Source organism: Hyla sarda, chromosome 3 (assembly GCF_029499605.1).
Source record: "Hyla sarda isolate aHylSar1 chromosome 3, aHylSar1.hap1, whole genome shotgun sequence".
Classification (NCBI taxonomy): Eukaryota; Metazoa; Chordata; class Amphibia; order Anura; family Hylidae; genus Hyla; species Hyla sarda.
This window is the reverse complement of record NC_079191.1, coordinates 17,262,116-17,281,988: the sequence shown is the minus strand read 5'-3', so window position 1 is coordinate 17,281,988 and position 19,873 is coordinate 17,262,116. Positions and strand designations below refer to the sequence as shown.

Here is a 19,873-nt window from a genome sequence, read left to right as displayed (position 1 = left end):
GGCTATGGGAGGGGGCGTGACGCTGTCACGCCCCCTCCCATAGACTTGCATTGAGGGGGCGGGCCATGACATCATGATGGGTGGGGCTATGACGTCACGAGCTCCCGGAGCCGGCTCCAGCGTTCAGAACACTTTGTTCCAAACACTGAGCAGCGGAGTACCCCTTTAAACTCTGATTAATATTGTAATTGGTAAATCACATCATATGAACAATCCAGTTAAAATCATTGCCTTCCCATCCCCGGTTTTATAATTACCTGTTCCCGGGGTCCGCACTACTTCTGGCTCCGGCGGCGTGGTCATAAAGGGATGGACATGGTCAGTAACAATACTCAGGTAGACTGTGGGGTTTATACCAGGATCAATTGGTACTAAGGGGCCCAAAGTGCCCAGAAAATGTCCTCCCCCACCATTACACCCCCACCAGCCTGACCCGCTGATACAAGGCAGGAGGGATCCATGATTTATGGATTTATGAAATATAACAATACAGGAGGCATCAGAGGGGGTATAATGGCACAGGGAGCATGGGGGGAGAGAATATAGTGGCACAGGTGGCCCTTTCTGATAGAGGGACATACCTACCTGAAAGGGGGGGGGGGGGACTACCTACCTAAAGGAATACTGTAGTGCAAGTTACACTGCTCAAAAAAATAAAGTGAACACTTACACAACACAATGTAACTCCAAGTCACTGACACTTGTGTGAGATCCCACTGTCCACTCAGGAAGAACACTGATTGACAATCAATTTCACATGGAAAAGACAACAGGTGGAAATTATAGGCAATTAGTAAGTCACCCCCAATAAAGGAGTGGATCTGCAGGTGGTGACCACAGACCACTTCTCAGTTCCTATGCTTCCTGGTTGATGTTTTGGTCACTTTTGAATGCTGGCTGTGGTTTCACTCTAGTGATAGCATGAGATGGAGTCTACAACCCACACAAGTAGCTCAGGTAGTGCAGCTCATCCTGGATGGCACATCAATGCGAGCTGTGGCAAGAAGGTTTGCTGTGTCTGTCAGCGTAGTGTCCAGAGCATGGAGGCGCTAACAGGAGACAGGCCAGTACATCAGGAGACATGGAGGAGACCGTAGGAGGGCAACAACCCAGCAGCAGGACCGCTACCTCCGCCTTTGTGCAAGGAGGAGCAGGAGGAGCACTGCCAGAGTCCTGCAAAATGACCTCCAGCAGGCCACAAATGTGCATGTGTCCACTCAAACGGTCAGAAACAGACTCCATGAGGGTGGTATGAGGGCCCGACGTGCACAGGTGGGAGCTGTGCTTACAGCCCAACACCGTGCAGGACGTTTGGCATTTGCCAGAGAACACCAAGATTGGCAAATTCAACACTGGCGCCCTGTGCTCTTCACAGATGAAAGCAGGTTCACACTGAGCACATGTGACAGACGTGACAGAAACTGGAGACGCTGTGGAGAAAGTTATGCTGCCTGCAACATCCTCCAGCATGACCGGTTTGACGGTGGGTCAGTAATCGTGTGGGGTGGCATTTCTTTTGGGGGGCCACACAGCCCTCCATGTGCTTGCCAGAGGTAGCCTGACTGCCATTAGGTACCGAGATGAGATCCTCAGACCCCTTGTGAGACCATATGCTGGTGCGGTTGGCCCGGGGTTCCTCCTAATACAAGACAATGCTAGACCTCATGTGGCCGTTCCTGCAAGAGGAAGGCATTGATGCTATGGACTGGCCGCCCGTTCCCCTGAATCCGATTAAGCACATCTGGGACTGGGTCTCGCTCCATCCACCACAGACTGTCCAGGAGTTGGCGGATGCTTTAGTCCAGGTCTGGGAGGACATCCCTCAGGAGACCATCCTCCACCTCATCAGGATCATGCCCAGGCATTGTAGGGAGGTCATATGGCCACACACACACACTACTGAGCCTCATTGTGACTTATTTTAACCCCTTAACGACCAAGGACGTATATTTACATCCTTGGCCGGCTCCCGCGATATAACGCGGGGTCACGCGGTGACCCAGCGTCATATCGGGTCGGTTCCGGCATGTATCTGATGCCGGGACCCATGGCTAATAGCGCGCAGCACTGATCGCGGTGCAGCGCGCTATTAACTCTTTAGACGCGGCGTTCAAAGTTGAACGCCGCGTCGAAAGTGAAAGCTGTCCGGCTGCTCAGCGAGGCTGATCGCGACCACCGCAGTGAAAATGAGATTCAGGCTTGAGCAATCGACCGCCGATAACCCTGATCACCGCAAAGCTATGGCTTTGCAGTGAACAGGGTATAAGATCAGTGTGTGCAGTGTTATAGGTCCCTATGGGACCTATAACACTGCAAAAAAAAAGTGTAAAAAAAAGTTAATAAATGTGATTTAACCCTTTCCTTAATAAAAGTTCAAATCACCCCCCTTTTCCCATAAAAAAAAAAAAAAAAAAAAAAAAACACCATGTAAATAAAAATAAATATAAACATATCTGGTATCGCCACGTGCGTAAATGTCCGAACTATAAAAATATATCATTATTTAAAGCGCACGGTCAATGGCGTACGCACAAAAAAATTCCAAAGTCCAAAATAACGTATTTTTGGTCGCTTTTTATATCCTGAAAAAATAAATAAAAAGCAATCAAAAAGTCTGACCAATACAAAAATGGTACCGCTAAAAACTTCAGATCACGGCGCAAAAATTAGCCCTAATGCCGCCCCATATGTGGTAAAATAAAAACGTTATAGGGGTCAGACGATGACAATTTTAAACGTATAAATTTTTCTGCATGTAGTTATGATTTTTTACGGAAGTACGACAAAATCAAACCTATATAAGTAGGGTATCATTTTAATCGTATGGACCTACAGAAGATAAGTTGTCATTTTTACCGAAATATGCACTGCGTAGAAACGGAAGCCCCCAAAAGTTACAAAATAGTGTTTTTTCTTCAATTTCGTCACACAATGATTTTTTTTTTTCCGTTTCGCCGTAGATTTTTGGGTAAAATGACTGATGTCATTACAAAGTAGAATTGGTGGCGCAACAAATAAGCCATAATATGGATTTTGAGGTGCAAAATTGAAAGGGTTATGATTTTTAAAAGGTGAGGAGGAACAAACGAAAGTGCAAAAACGGAAAAACCCGTGGTCCTTAAGGGGTTAAGGACATTACATAAAGTTGGATCAGCCTGTAGTGGGTTTTTCCACTGTGATTTTGAGTGTGACTCCATATCCAGACCTCCATGGGTTGATACATTTGATTTCCATTGATAATTTTTGTGATGATTTTGTTGTCACATTCAACTATGTAAAGACGAAAATATTTGATACGATTAGTTCATTCATTCAGATCTAGGATGTGTTATCTTAGTGTTCCCTTTATTTATTTTGAGTTATCCCCAGCATGATACAGTGGCTGAAATGCCCCCATCCATGTATCTCTATAGAATACATGGGGGGGAGGGGGAGCGTTGGCGTCCCAGCGGTCAGACCCAATCGCAATCTATAACTTATCCCCTATCTTTCGATTGGAGATAAGTTATTTTGCACTGCAGTATTCCTTTAATGGGGCGGACTTACTTATCAGGGGCCCTATTCACCTAATGGGGTTACATACTGTTCTACCTATTTAGTATTTATTAAGGGCCGGTTCACACTACGTTTGTAGTGTACGGGTGCCGGATCCGGTCGGGAGGAGCAAAAATCGTCCGCTTCCGGACAGAACCCCATTCATTTCAATGAGCCAACTGGAGTCCAACGCCGACTGTGGTCGGCTCATTTTTGCCCCGTATACGGTTCTCTAACCAGACCTAAAACCGTGGTATACCAAGGTTTCAGGTCCGGTGGGAAAACCGTATACGGGGCAAATTAAAGGAGTACTTTGTCAAAAAATAACTCATACCCTAACTACAGGACAGGGGAAAAGTAGCTAATCGCAGGGGGTCCGACCCCTGGTGCCAGAAAGTTAAACAGCTTTTTAAATTACTTCTATTAAAAAATCTTAATACTTCCAGTACTTATTAGCTGCTGAACACTACAGAGGAAATTCTTTTCGGAACACAAAGCTCTCTGCTGACATCATGAACACAGAGCTCTCTGCTGACATCACAAGCACAGTGCTCTCTGCTGACACCTCTGTCCATTTTAAGAACTGCCCAGAGTAGGAGAAAATTCCCATAGAAAACATATGCTGCTCTGGACAGTGATGTCAGCAGAGAGCTCTGTGTTCCAAAAAGAAAAGAATGTCCTCTGTAGTATTCAGCAGGTATTAAGTACTGGAAGGATTAAGAATTTTTTTTTTTATTAGAAGTCATTTACAATTCTGTTTAACTTTCTGGCACCAGTTGATAAAAAAAAAAGTTTTCCACAGGAGTACCCCTTTAAACAGATTTGTAAATGACTTCTATTAAAAAACGTAATCCTTCCAGTACTTATTAGCTCCTGAATACTACAGAGGAAATTATTTTCTTTTTGGAACACAGAGCTCTCTGCTGACATCACGAGCACAGTGCTCTCTGCTGACATCTCTGTCCCTTTTAGGAACTGTCCAGAGCAGCATATGTTTTCTATGTGGATTTTCTCCTACTCTGGACAGTTCTTAAAATGGGCAGCGATGTCAGCAGAGAGCACTGTGCTCGTAATGTCAGCAGAGAGCAGCACTGTGTTCCAAAAAGAAAAGACTTTCCTCTGTAGTATTCAGTAGGGATCGTCCGATTATCGGTATGGCCGATATTATCGGCCGATAATCACGATTTTGGGCATTATCGATATCGGCAATTACCTTGCCGATAAGCCGATAATGCCCCAACCCCCCCCCCCCCCCGCCGCACCGCGACTGCCCCCCCCCCGCGTCGCACCCCCCACCGTAGTGCTGGGCGGTATACCGGTATGGATTTTTGCCCATACCGCTATACCGGTCGGGCCCCTCCCCCACCCTCCGAGTCAATAAAAAATAAATAAATAAATAAACTTACCTGTAATGGGGGTGGTCCGGGCCATCCATCCTTCCTTCCTGTAGTGTCCGGCACCATTCCGGGTGGAGGGTGCACCGGTCCGGGCTGTCCTTCTCCGGGGGTCCTCTTCTCCACTCCGGGCAGGCTCCAGCCTAGTATGCTGCATAGACGCCGCTACGCCGTGACGTCAGGTGCGTCGCTGCACAGCCGCGTCTATGCAGCGTTACTAGGCCGGAGCCTGCCCGGAGTGGGGAAGAGGACCGCCGGAGAAGAAGGACAGCCCGTACCGGTTCACCCTCCACCCGGAATGCCGCCGGACACTACAGGAAGGAAGGAAGGAAGGATGGCACGGACTACCCTGACAGATAGGGGAGAGAAGCAGGTGGTGGCGGCGGCGGCCTATGGCACCGCAAAAGCCACTGCAGTGCATTGATTTAAAGCGCCCGCTTTAAATCAATGACCTGCAGCGGTGTCGAGGGGGGATAAATAGCCGATAACTTATACTGGAATATCGGTATAAGTTATCGCCTATCGGCCCTAACCTCCACCGATTATCCATATCGGTATCGGCCCTAAAAAAACGATATCGGTCGATCCCTAGTATTCAGCAACTAATAAGTAATGGAAGGATTAAGATTTTTTTAATAGAAGTAATTTACAAATCACCAGTTGATTAAAAAAAAAAATCCACTGGAGTACCCCTTTAAATTAGAGGGATCTATATGGGACAGCGTGGGACAGTCCATATACTATATATTTTACCATCTCAGTCTGCATTAATAATCAGATTTTTCTCAATATATTTGTTATGCTAAGTTATGCTATATTAGTGTTCTCAAAACTGTGGACCTCCAGCAGTTGCAAAACTACAACTCCCAGCCGTTGGCTGTCTGGGCATGCTGGGAGTTGCAGTTTTGCAAAAGATGGAGTCACATCAGATACGACTACACTATTCACCCTGCACTGATAATCAGATTTATTTAGTACATCTACACAGATAAAATATACTACAAACATGAATCCAATTGTAATTTAGTTCAGATTTAGCTTTCGTACCCTTAAACAATTACCGTACGACAAACACGTTTCACGCCGTATTTCAATCCATAGTAAGCAGCTTTACCGCTGGTGTGAATTATTTAAAGCCCTGTAATTATGTCCTATTAATTACGGCTCTCAGAAAAGCACCGATCTCCTCTGCGCTGCCGAACGCAGACAGAGGTGTCCGGAGTAACCGGCGCGCCATCATGCCCTGCACTGAGCGCGGCGAATCCGTGAGTTAGGGAAGCGAGAGCACTTAATTAAACAATGAAAATTATATACAGCTGCAAGTAAAGGCCACTACTGAATTTTAATCTGTTTTCTAATTAAAATAAAAAAAGAAAGAAATGAGAAATTTCTCAACCAATTACGGCTTTCGTGAGCGAAATCTTTATTTGTTTAGCGAATGGATCTATAAAGCCAGCGCCGCACACTGCGTTACAATGTCATCAGCTCAGTCACAGGCGTATTTCGGATCCCTGATAATTTAAAGGGGAAAGTCACCCAAACGTGATTCGCTCTGAATGATGCACAATTTATTTTAATTTTATTTATTTATTTATTTTACTTCGCATTTAGTTAACTTTGTGGCGGAAATGGTCTTTTGGCACTGTTTGGGCGTCCTTGGAAAAGTTCTATGTAATTTATATAATCTTTGGATCACAGTCAAAGAAAAGCAATTTTCTTTTCTTTAATTTATCTATTTTTTTTTTTATTTAAATGTATTTATTTTTAATTTATTTAATTTGAATGTATTTATTTTAATTAATTTATTTATTTTGTATACTATTCTCTTAAACTAAATAACCACATACATTAATTCTCCAGGTTATTATTGACCTGTGGATACCTAACATGTAGGGTTCTTGTTATTAAGCGCAAAAAAAATTTGCACTAAACTAAGATTTTGATGACCAAGTCTCACTTCTTTGCTCCCCCACCCATACACATGCATGCTCGGCTGAGTGTGCATGTGTTTTCAATGAGCAGTGGATAAAGAGTCGCTGCCAGACTCTGTTTGCAGCTTGTCTCTAGGGAAAACAAAAGTATCAAGGTGTTAAAATCCAACATGCCCAATACCTACATAGACTGTGTCGGCAGATAAGAACCATTTGGCCCATCTAGTCTGCCCAATAATCTGAATACTATGAATAGTCCCTGGCCCTATCTTATATGAAGGATACCCTTATGCTTATATGGAGGATACCCTTATGCTTATCCCTATCTTATATGAAGGATAGCCTTATGCTTATCCCTATCTTATCTGAAGGATAGTCTTATGCCTATCCCATAGATGTTTAACTCCTTCACTGTATTTGCAGCGACCACTTCTGCAGGAAGGCTATTCCATGCATCCACTACTCTCTCAGTAAAGTAATACTTCCTGATATTACTGCAGAAACCTTTGCCCCTGTAATTTAAAACTATGTCCTCTTGTGGTAGTTTTTCTTCTTTTAAATCTCCTCTCCTCCTTTCCCGTGTTGATTACCTTTATGTATAAAAGTGTCTATCATATCCACTCTGTCTCTTCTTTCTTCTATACATGTTCAGGTCATTTAACCTTTCATGGTAGGTTTTATCCTGCAATCCATGTACTAGTTTAGTATCTTCTCTGAACTCTCTCTAGAGTATCTATATCCTTTTTGAGATACGGCCTCCAGTACTGCGCACAATACTCCAAGTGAGGTCTCACCAGTGTTCTGTACAGCGGCATGAGCACTTCTCTCTTTCTACTGCTTATACCTCTCCCTATACATCCATGAGCACTTCTCTCTTTCTACTGCTTATACCTCTCTTTATACATCCAAGCATTCTGCTAGCGTTTCCTGCTGTTCTATTACATTGTCTTCCTACCTTTAAGTCTTCTGAAATAATTCCTCCTAAATCCCTCTCCTCAGATACTGAGGTCAGGGCTGAGTCAATCTATATTCTGCCCAAGGGTTTTTACGCCCCAGGTGCATTATCTTGCACTTGTCCACATTAGATTTCAGTGTCTAGCGTTCTGACCATTCTTCTAGTTTACCTAAATCCCTTTCCATTTGGTGGATCCCACCAGTAACATCGACCCTGTTACATATCTGTGTCATTAGCAAAAAGACACACCTTACCATCAAGACCTTTTGCGATATCACTAATGAAGATATCAAAAAAAATTGGTCCCAGTATAGATCCCTGAGATGCCCACTGGTAACAAGACCTTGCTCTGAATATTCTCCATTAACTACAACCCTCTGCTGTCTAATCCACTCAACAATATGGGAGTCCAAGCTCAATCGCTGTAGTATATTGATAAGTCTATGTGGGACAGTGTCAAAAGAATTACTAAAATAGAGATATGCGATGTCCGCTGCCCCTCTGCCATCTATTATTTTACTCACTCAGTCAAAAAAATCAGTAAGATTTGTTTGACATGATCTCCCTGAAGTAAACCCATGTTTTTCATCTTGCAATCCATGGGATTTTAGATGTTCCACAATCCTATCCTTCAGTAGGGTTTCCATTAATTTCCCCACTATTGATGTCAGACTTACTGGCCTATAGTTACTTGATTCCTCCCTACTACCTTTCTTGTGAATAGGGCCACTCCTCCTTTCTTGCCTTCTCTGTCTCTTCTGTATAAGAAGTTCCCTGGTATGGATATGCCCCAGTCATTACTTTCATTAAACCATGTCTCAGTAACAGCCACTAAATCTACATTCTCAGATGCCATTATTGACCCAAGTTAATTGATTTTATTACCTAAACTACGAGCATTTGTAGATGTGACTCTGAGCTTGTCATTTTTTAACCTCTGTGCTACTGACATGTTCTGGCAGTGTTTTGGGGGGCAATTGGACTCATGGATTTTCATTCTTTTGCCCCCCTTCCTAGTTTAAATTTTTCTGAGCAAATTCTTGGAATTGTTCACTGAGTACATTCGTTCCTTTGAGATAAAAATGCAAACATTCTTTTTTGTACAGTTCCTTTCTATTCCAAGTAGAGCTATCATGAGACACTAAGCCAAATCCTTGCTCTTGACACCATTTACTAAGCTATAAGTTAGACTCCTTAATGCGCCTCTGCCTATCATTCTGAATGTTATGCACAGGCAGAACTTCAGAAAATGAAACAGTGGATGCAAAATCATGTACATCATTACCAAGTGTGAAAAGATTGCTTCACCTCTAAAATTTCATTGCAAGCCAGGTCATTTGCAATGAAGTTTCAGAGGTGAAGGAATCTTTTATAACACTTGGTAATGATGTACAGGATTTTGCATCCACTGTTTCATATTCTGAAGTTCTACATGTGCATAATGTTCAGAATGATACCTCCCATCATGAGATTGGGAGGCCCCCTTAAACATTAGACCAGTGTTTTCCAAACAGATCACCTCCAGCTGTTGCAAAACTACAACTCACAGCATGCTTTGGCTGTCCAGGCATGCTGGCAGTTGTAGTTGTGCAGATAACACTGCATTAGACAGTCCAACAGAAGAAAGGTTTAGCCAACTTTTCCCTGATTTTTATGGGGGACTTACGTCATCTAAAAAACAAGTGGTGCATATGTCTGCACACTGATTTCTATGGTGACATAGTATACATTGGTAGGTTTCCTGAACCCTGGGTAACTTTAACACTTTTGACAGACTACTAACAAAAAATAAATGAAAAAAGATATATCAATAAGAATAATAAAATTAATAGCTAATGTTAATATCAACAGTATTTATAATAATATCAACAATAATATTAATAGTATTAATATTGTTCATAATATATTATAATACTATATATATATATATATATATATATATATAAAATGTATTATAATGTTATCAATAATAATGTAATTATATCAATAATAATAGTGATTAAAAAAGATTACAACTAATGTTAATACCAATAGTAATAACAATATTAATACTTCTATTACTGTTCATATAAATATAATTATTATATCAACAATACTATATATTTTTTAAGACACACACACACACACATATATATATATATATATATATATATATATATACACACACTTTTATTAGGGTTATAATATTATGAATTATTATTTATTATTATTAACATCCCTCCCCCCCCCCCAAAAACATTAAAAATAAAATTCAAACAGAGCCTGAGCTGAATAACATCTCCTAAAAGTTCAGGGGATGAGGTTTTTATATAATGCCCATGAAGTATCTTATGCAGCTACGAAATAGGCCAGGACTGAAAAACAGATTTTGGTTACCTTTATTACTTTCAATTCTTAAAAGTGTTCACATTTGTATAGCACAGCTCACATGTACAGGTGGCAGAGGAGTAGGTAACATCCACATCCCCCCAAAAAACTAATAAAAGCCTGACGTGTTTCGGCCCTTTTTAGGTCTTACTCATGGTCTCAGACCCAAAAACTCCAACACATTTCAGCCCCCTACTTGGCTGTTGTCATTGTTTTTGACCATGAGTAAGGTCTAGTTATTTTTAGGGGGATGGGTGGAGGTTTCTCATGTGCCATCTGTATATGTGTGCCATGCCTACGCAATTGCAGATTTTAAAAAGATTTTAAAAAGTGAAAGTAATAAAAGTAACAAAAGTAACAAGACTCTAGCAGTCTTTTAGTGCTGGTCATGCATACTATTTTGTGACTGTGTTTCAGGGTCAAGGCAGTGCACAGTTGACTAGGTGAAGATAGACCAGAAATTATAGCAAAAATCAAAAAGGTCCAAGTTGTAGGTCATCTCAATAACATCCACCAGGCCCATCCTGTAAGATGTTCACCAAGACCCCCTATCCTCTACTAAGCAATGATTAAAGTAAACCCCCAGAGGGAAACATGCTGGGGTTGATTCAATGACAACCCCCAGAGAGAAACATGTCGGGGGCCAGGCCACTAACATAAGTCTTGAAGTGTTCCACATGTGATTTAGTCACTGGAGACCCGACTGTGGTGTCAAAAGCAATAGAGCTTAAATAGTGAAGGAAACACAATTAGAGATAGATCTGCTCAGAAATACGGCTTCTTTTTTGGGCAAGACTCCAATAAGGAATGGCAGATTAGGCTGATGTCTCCAGTAACACAGGCCAGATACTGAAAGGGGAGGGGGGGGGGGGGGGGTTGAGGGAGATTGCATTACGTGAACCTGGTTTGGAGGACACAATGGCAATGGGAGCCAAGAAGAAACTTTCAATCTTATTCCGTATAGGAGGAAAAAAAAAGTTGCCGGTGAATATGAGCAGGTCTGACTCATCCTCTTTTATCAAGCCGATCCTTAGTTTTATCTATATCTGGTTAGAAAGTGGTCAAGTGGAAGCTCTAAAGGCCACCATGTTTGTTGACCTCAAAACAACGCAACTAAGAACTTGGTATAAGAGGACGACTCAAGGACGGTAGATTTTTCTTCCATTAAACATTTCCTACAGCTGACCTCCACGCGCACGCGCTGCCAAGACGTCTCGAAATTTCAGAGAATGAATGTGAAGCTAAGACAAGCAGCAGCTGTAATATTGTGTGTACAACCCTATATACCGACCTCATGAGCTCTTCGACCTTGTCGTCTATGTCTAGATCCTCCTCTGAGGCCTCGAAGCTGTACGACCTGGCTGCGATGCTGTTGGTGTGGTAGCGCGTTGGGGACAGCTTCCCATTGGAGGTCGGGAGCCTTTCGCTGCTCTCGCGCCCGTTCTGATTGGTAGTGCAAGGTTGCGGGGAAGTGTCGCAGCTGTTGCTGGGCGACGGGGACATGCCGCAATGGAGGGTCTGTGTTGAGGCGGTGGCAGTGGAGGACGATGCGGGGACGTTGTTGGTGCTGTTGCTGTAGCTTGCGTAGTTTGTTCTCCTTCCGAACTTATCGCTGTGTTCTTGGTCCAGGCGCTCTAGCGTCTCCAAGGCGTGGAGGATCTCGTGTTTGGTCATTCCTGTGCGTCGTAGACGCTGGAGCAGGTCTATCTGCTCTATGGTGAATCTGGGTTCATCTGTGTAATGTGACATGGTTTCTGGCAGACTGCAAATCACAAAGACAAAAAAAAACAACTGGTTAGAGTTGGAAGCAAAGAGGGCAACAGATTCCCTACAATAGAAGAGACATTGCAAGATCAGGATAAACAACCACGATAAACTTGATTTCCCTGCAACTGTTCTTTTTGTTGCATTGGACCGGTTTGTGTCCTAGCCTTTCCGTGCAGCAGTGGTTTTAGTCCTAGCCTTACCGTGCAGCAGAGCTTTAAGTCCTAGCCTTACCGTGCAGCAGTGGTTTTAGTCCTAGCCTTACCGTGCAGCAGAGGTTTTAGTCCTAGCCTTACCGTGCAGCAGTGGTTTTAGTCCTAGCCTTACCGTGCAGCAGTGGTTTTAGTCCTAGCCTTACCGTGCAGCAGAGGTTTTAGTCCTAGCCTTACCGTGCAGCAGTGGTTTTAGTCCTAGCCTTACCGTGCAGCAGTGGTTTTAGTCCTAGCCTTACCGTGCAGCAGTGGTTTTAGTCCTAGCCTTACCGTGCAGCAGAAATTTTAGTCCTAGCCTTACCATGCAGCAGAGGTTTTAGTCCTAGCCTTACCATGCACAGTATGGCAACAACTAAAACCTCTGCTGCATGGTAAGGATAGGACTAAAACCTCTGCTGCATGGTAAGGATAGGACTAAAACCTCTGCTGCATGGTAAGGATAGGACTAAAACCTCTGCTGCATGGTTAGGCAAGGACTATAACCTCTGCTGCACAGTAAGAAGTGAACTAAAACCTCTGCTGCAGAGTAAGGCCATGTTCACACCTCGGAATTTTACGGAATTCCGCATAGAGATTCCACAGCAGCAGAGTCCCATAGGTTTATGCTTCGCTGTGCACACAGCGGAATTTCCGTGACAGAGGTTTCCGATTCCCGTGCGGTCCTTGCATCAACATGTTATCCCAGGGCCCTCACACTGCAGAATGTGCGGACATTCTTCGTGCAGGCATTCCGAGGTATGAACTGAGCCTAAAGCTAGGATTAAAACTTCTGCTGCATGGTAAGGCGAGGACCACAACTTCTGCTGTACAGTAAGTCTAGAACTAAAACCTCTGCTGAACAGTAAGGCTAAGACTAAAACCTCTGCTATATGGGAAGTCTAGGACCACAAGCTTTTTCTGCACAGTAAGGTTAGGTCTTAAAGAGTACCTGTCATCAAAACATATTTTCTGAACTAAGATTATATTCCCTAACTACTCCTAACACCCCTCCTGTCCTTAAAAAAAAATTCTGAGCTGTGAAAAGCTCTGTATCACACCTTTCCCCTTGCTCACATTATATGAGCTCCTGGCAGGAGAAAGTGGGCATTCCCCAGCAGGCGCGATGTCACAGAAGCCTGCAAGAGCTGACCATGCCCCGCACGGACTTCTGCAAGTCCGGGTGGAGACCAAATGAACAGTTTGACTTGCGTCAGGGAACAGAACAGAGCCATTTAGTGGATGTTTTTTCAATCACATTAAAAACATATAAAGGTTGAGAATTTAAACAGCAAGTAAAGAGCAAAGTGTCTTATAATAACATAAGGAACAATATATTTAAAGTTTCGTTTGGTGGCAGGTACTCCTCAAACCTCTGCTGCACTGTAGGGCTAGGACTTAAACCTGTGTTGCACTACTAGACTAGGACATACATTAAAAAAAGTCCCCACCATAAAGGGGTTATCCAGGAAAAAACCTTTTTTTTTTATATATCAACTGGCTCCAGAAAGTTAAACAGATTTGTAAATTACTTCTATTATAAAATCTTAATCCTTTCAGTACTTATGAGGTTCTGAAGATAAGGTTGTTCTTTTCTGTCTAAGTGCTCTCTGATGACACGTGCCTCGGGAACCGCCCAGTTTAGAAGAGGTTTGCTATGGGGATTTGCTTCTAACCTTAACTTCAGAAGCTCATAAGTACTGAAAGGATTAAGATTTTTTAATAGAAGTAATTTACAAATCTGTTTAACTTTTTGAAGCCAGTCGATATATAAAAAAAAAGTTTTTTCCTGGATAACCCCTATAAATTTGGGTTTTGTGTGTGTATACAACATATGTGTGAAACAGAAACAAGAAAGTGTGAACACAACCTAAGACTTGTCTAATCCCATAGATAGGACTTCACTTATTTAGGTTGTTACGTCTATGGCCGTCTGCAGTGAACGTTTATACATCAGAAATATTCATATCATTTTCAGCAGGAGGTATTCTTCTTTCTCACAGACACCGATCATCAGAACCAAGACTATTCCCTTCACTCCCTTTTTATTCCCACCGCCCCCCCTTGCTCTGCTACATTCCAGACCGGACTCAAGGACGCTCAGCCGCACAGTGTTCTATATTACTCCACGAAGAAAACAACATCGTCTCACAGCGCCCTTAAAAGAGTAGTGCTGTGAATTATAACTTGTTCCCTATGCAAAGGATAGATCACGGGGGTCCGACCACTGGGACCCCGTGATCTCCCAAATGCAGCCCCGGCAATCCGCCGGAAGTGGCTGTTACAACCTCTGCACGAAGACGTGGCCGACATGCCCCCTCCATGTACCTTTATGGGATACATGGAGGGGACATGTTGGCCAGTGCTCAGTACGGGGGTCAGCACGCCCCCTTCCAGCAGACTGCTAGAGCCCCGTTTAGGAGATCGCGGGGGTCCCAGTTGTGATATGTAACTTATCTCCTATCCTATGGATAATAAGCAAGTCCTGTGGACCTCTACTAATTCTCCGCCCCCCCCCAGCGCGGGGGTCGGCCACGCCCCCTCGTAACATCACGCCCCCTTAAGGCAAATCTATGGGAGGGGGTGAAGGAGTCGCCAACCCGCATAACATGCACACAGCGTTCGGAACTAAATGTTCTGACCGCCAGCCAGTGAAGTACACATTTAAAGGAATACTGTAGTAGAATATTACTTATCCCCTATACGGAGGATATGGGATAAGTTATAGATTACGGAAGGTCCGACCGCTAGGACTCCTCGCGGCAGTCCACAGGAAGGGGGTGTTCCATCCCTCGCATGACGCGGTGACCAAAACACCCCCTCCATTTAGCTCATAGAGATACATGGAGAGGGCATGGGAGATTGTGGGGGGAGATCGTGGGGGGTTCCAGTGGTAGGACCAGCAATCTATAACTTATCCCCTATCCTTCAGATACATATATTCCATTACAGTACTCCTTTAATGGGAATTAAAATATCCCTATGGAGCAGTGTTTATCAGAGTGCCCCCAGCTGTTACAAAACTACAAATCCCAGCATGCCTGGACAGCCTTAAAAGGGGTACTCTGCCCCTAGACATCTTATCCCCTATCCAAAGCATAGGGGATAAGATGTCTGATCATGGGGGGCCCTCTGCTGGGACCCCCCACGATCTCCCTGCAACACCGGAGGCTCGTGATATCATGGCCGCCACGTCCCCTCACATAGACTTGCATTGAGGAGCCGTGACGTCAGCGCCGCATCGCTAGTCATCAGGTGCACAAAGCGAACTTCGCTCCATGCTGCAGCAGAGATCGCGGGGGTCCCGCTGCTTTTGGATAGGTGATAAGCTGTCTAGGGGATGAGTACCCCTTTAAGTTGGAACACACTGTTATGGAGACTGGAGTCAAAAAGTCACAACGTATCAACGTTCCACGCGAATGCAACTGAAAATAAGGGTGATATTACAGAAGGGGCCTGGTAAAGGGGGGGGGGGGAAGGGGTATTAGTAGGGGTCAACAGGACTCACTTATTAGTAAGAGGCCACTAAGAGTCTGCAGTCATCCATGCATTACTTGTTTCAGTGAAGAATGTGTACTACTTTATTATCCCTGCAGAGGCGCTGCAGCAAAACTGAGCACACTATCTGTATGTGGGGGAGGGGGGGGGGGTGTCTTAGCAGCATAACTCCCAGTGATCTGCTTAATGTTTGGGGCATCCATAATAGAGAACCCTTTCGTATTATACAAATTTCATCTAGATACTTCTTTCAGGTCACGTCTGCAAAAATCAATTCACAGTACGAAGACCATCTGTAATTTATTTCCATAATGGGCTTATCTGGTTTTCTGCAAATGAAGCTTAATAACTGTATAAATAAGAAGCTCTATAACTATCTGATATACTTTGTATTTCCATCCCTCATCGTTTGCTGTCAGTGAAAAAAAAACATCCATAGGCAGTAAAACTGTGCACAGCCGGTCCCCTACTCTCAGCAATCCCACTTATATGTACAATGTATCAGTCTGGAGTTCGGGATGTTTAGCTCACAGAGCATTGTCTAGACTGGATACAATTGTATCACTTCTCAGCTGAGAGCAGGACTAGCTATGTACAATGTATCAGTCTGGAGTCCAGGATGTTTAGCTCACAGAGCATTGTCTAGACTGGATACAATTGTATCACTTCTCAGCTGAGAGCAGGACTAGCTATGTACAATGTATCAGTCTGGAGTCCAGGATGTTTAGCTCACAGAGCATTGTCTAGACTGGATACAATTGTATCACTTCTCAGCTGAGAGCAGGACTAGCTATGTACAATGTATCAGTCAGGAGTCCGGGATGTTTAGCTCACAGAGCATTGTCTAGACTGGATACAATTGTATCACTTCTCGGCTGAGAGGAGGACTAGCTATGTACAATGTATCAGTCTGGAGTCCTGAACGGGCACAACCCAACAAGTTTGCCCGCTTGGCAGATGAGGGGGATGCCATTACAGAGCTAGCAGAACTGCAGCAGGATACTGCCTCTGACCGCCAGGGGGGTGTCTGCTCCAGAAAGGAGGGAGGGAGGAGTACAGGGAAGGCCAGACAGATACTAGTGGTGGGGGACTCAATTATTAGGGGGACAGACAGGGCAATCTGTCACAAAGACTGGGATCGCCGAACAGTGTGTTGTCTGCCTGGCGCACAAGTTCGGCACATCGCGGATCGGGTTGACAGGTTGCTGGGCGGGGCTGGAGAGGACCCAGCAGTCATGGTACATATTGGCACCAATGACAAAGTAAGAGGTAGGTGGAGTGTCCTTAAAAATGATTTCAGGGACTTAGGCCGCAAGCTTAAGGCAAGGACCTCCAAGGTAGTCTTTTCTGAAATACTACCAGTACCACGAGCCGCACCAGAGAGGCAGCGGGAGATCAGGGAGGTAAACAAGTGGCTCAGAAGCTGGTTTAGGAAGGAGGGGTTTGGGTTCATGCAGAACTGGGCCGACTTCGCTGTCGGTTACCGGCTCTACCGTAGGGACGGGCTGCACCTCAATGGGGAGGGTGCAGCTTTGCTTGGGGAGAAGATGGCTAGAAGGGTGGAGGAGTGTTTAAACTAGGGACTTGGGGGGAGGGAACCTACAGCAAAGAGGGGGAAGATAGTGTAGATAGAGAGGGGGGACTTATAAATGTACCTGGGGGTGGAGCGGAGGGAGGGGTTAGAATAGTTAATAGGAATAGGCTTCATAGGAAAATAAAACTTAAACCCTTGAATCCCATTAACACCAATAACATAAAGGATGGAAATGTAAAGTGTATGTTCACAAATGCCAGAAGCCTAGCAAATAAAATGGGGGAGCTTGAGGCCTTGATACTGGAGGAACATATTGATATAGTTGGGGTCACTGAGACATGGCTGGACTCCTCGCATGACTGGGCTGTCAATCTGCAGGGGTTTACATTGTTTCACAAGGATAGAATGAACAGAAAAGGTGGTGGAGTCTGTCTGTATGTTAGAAGTGGTATGAAAGTCAGTGTGAACGATGCCATAGTGTGTGATGATTCTGAGGAGGTGGAATCACTGTGGGTAGAATTACAAAAGGAGGGAAATACTGAAAAAATAGTATTTGGTGTAATCTACAGACCCCCTAATATCACTGAAGAGATAGAAGGTCAGCTGTATAAACAAATAGAGAGGGCCGCCCGGGCAGGTACAGTGGTAATAATGGGAGATTTTAACTATCCAGATATAGATTGGGGTCCGGGGTTGGCTAAAACTACAAAGGGGCGACAATTCCTAAATTTATTGCAGGATAATTTTATGGGCCAGTTTGTGGAGGACCCAACAAGAAGTGATGCCTTGTTGGATCTGATCATTTCCAACAACGCAGAGCTGGTTGGTAATGTATCTGTGAGGGAAAACCTTGGTAATAGCGACCACAATATAGTTACTTTTGACTTAAAATGTAGAAAACAAAGACAGACGGGGAAGGCAAAAACATATAACTTTAAAAAGGCAAATTTCCCTGGGCTGAGAGCTGCACTACAGGACATAGACTGGGGGGAGGTGTTCTCAAATACTGATACAGAAGGTAAATGGGACATCTTTAAATCAACTCTAAATAACTATACAGCTAAATATATACCAAAGGGGAACAAATATATACGATTAAAACTAAATCCTACATGGCTGACAAATGAGGTTAAAAGAGCAATAAACAACAAAAAAATAGCCTTCAAAAAATACAAATCTGATGGGTCAGCGATAACATTTAAACAGTACAAGGAGCTTAATAAAATCTGTAAAAATGTAATAAAAACAGCAAAAATTCTAAACGAGAGACAGGTGGCCAAAGAAAGCAAAACTAATCCTAAATATTTTTTTAGATATATAAATGCAAAAAAACCAAGGACAGAGCATGTTGGAACCCTTAATAATGATAATGGGGAGGTTGTCACAGGCGATCAAGAGAAGGCGGAGCTACTGAATGGGTTCTTTAATTCTGTATACACTATGGAAAAAGGAGCTGACATTGGCCAGGTCAGTGCTGGTAACACATCATGTACAGGTCAGTGCTGGTAACACATCATGTACAGGTCAGTGCTGGTAACACATCATGTACAGGTCAGTGCTGGTAACACATCATGTAATGTACTGAACTGGCTTAATGTAGAGATGGTACAAGGTAAGTTAAGTGATATAAATGTAAGCAAATCTCCAGGGCCGGATGGACTACACCCAAGAGTTCTTAGAGAGGTAAGTTCAGTAATATCTGTACCCCTGTTCATGATATTTAGAGATTCTTTGGTGTCTGGTATTGTGCCAAGGGACTGGCGCAAGGCAAATGTGGTACCAATCTTCAAAAAGGGCTCTAGGTCTTCCCCAGGAAACTATAGACCGGTAAGTTTAACGTGCATTGTGGGTAAATTGTTTGAAGGACTTATAAGGGATTACATACAGGAATACATAGGGGATAATTGTATTATAAGTGATAGCCAGCATGGGTTTACTAAGGATAGAAGTTGTCACCAATCTAATTTGCTTTTATGAAGAGGTGAGTAGAAGCCTTGACAGAGGAATGGCTGTGTATATAGAGGGGGGCAGTGTATATAGAGGGGGGCTGTGTATATAGAGGGGGGCTGTGTATATAGAGGGGGGCTGTGTATACAGAGGAATGGCTGTGGATATAGTGTTTCTGGATTTTGCTAAAGCGTTTGATACTGTCCCTCAGACGTCTGACAGGTAAGTTAAGGTCTTTGGGTTTGGAAATTTTAGTTTGTAACTGGATTGAACACTGGCTCATGGATCGTACCCAGAGAGTGGTGGTCAATGATTCGTACTCTGATTGGTCCCCGGTTATTAGTGGTGTACCCCAAGGTTCAGTACTGGGCCCGCTGCTGTTTAATTTATTTATCAATGATATAGAGGATGGTATTAACAGCTCTGTTTCTATCTTTGCAGATGACACCAAGCTTTGTAGCACAGTACAGTCTATAGAGGATGTGTATAAGTTACAGGATGACTTGGATAGACTAAGTGTCTGGGCATCCACTTGGCAAATGAGGTTCAATGTGGATAAATGTAAAGTTATGCATCTGGGTACTAATAACCTGCAGCATCGTATGTCTTAGGGGGGATTAAACTGGCAGAGTCACTGGTAGAGAAGGATCTGGGTGACTTGTAGATCACAGACTACAGAATAGCAAATGTCAGGCTGCTGCTTCCAAAGCCGGCAGGATATTGTCATGTATCAAAAGAGGCATGGACTCAAGGGACAGGGA

General features: G+C 43.8%; 1 protein-coding gene across 4 annotated transcripts in view; it reads right to left on the bottom strand.

Annotated features, from left to right (window-relative positions):
- Positions 1 to 19,873, bottom strand: part of HMBOX1 (homeobox containing 1) — a 130,096-nt gene that overhangs the window by 25,868 nt on the left and 84,355 nt on the right. For all 4 annotated transcript variants that reach the window (XM_056563822.1, XM_056563824.1, XM_056563825.1 and 1 more), the window contains exon 3: positions 11,473 to 11,943. In XM_056563822.1, the coding sequence (XP_056419797.1) occupies positions 11,473 to 11,943 (471 nt within the window). The remainder of the gene's footprint in view (positions 1 to 11,472; positions 11,944 to 19,873) is intronic.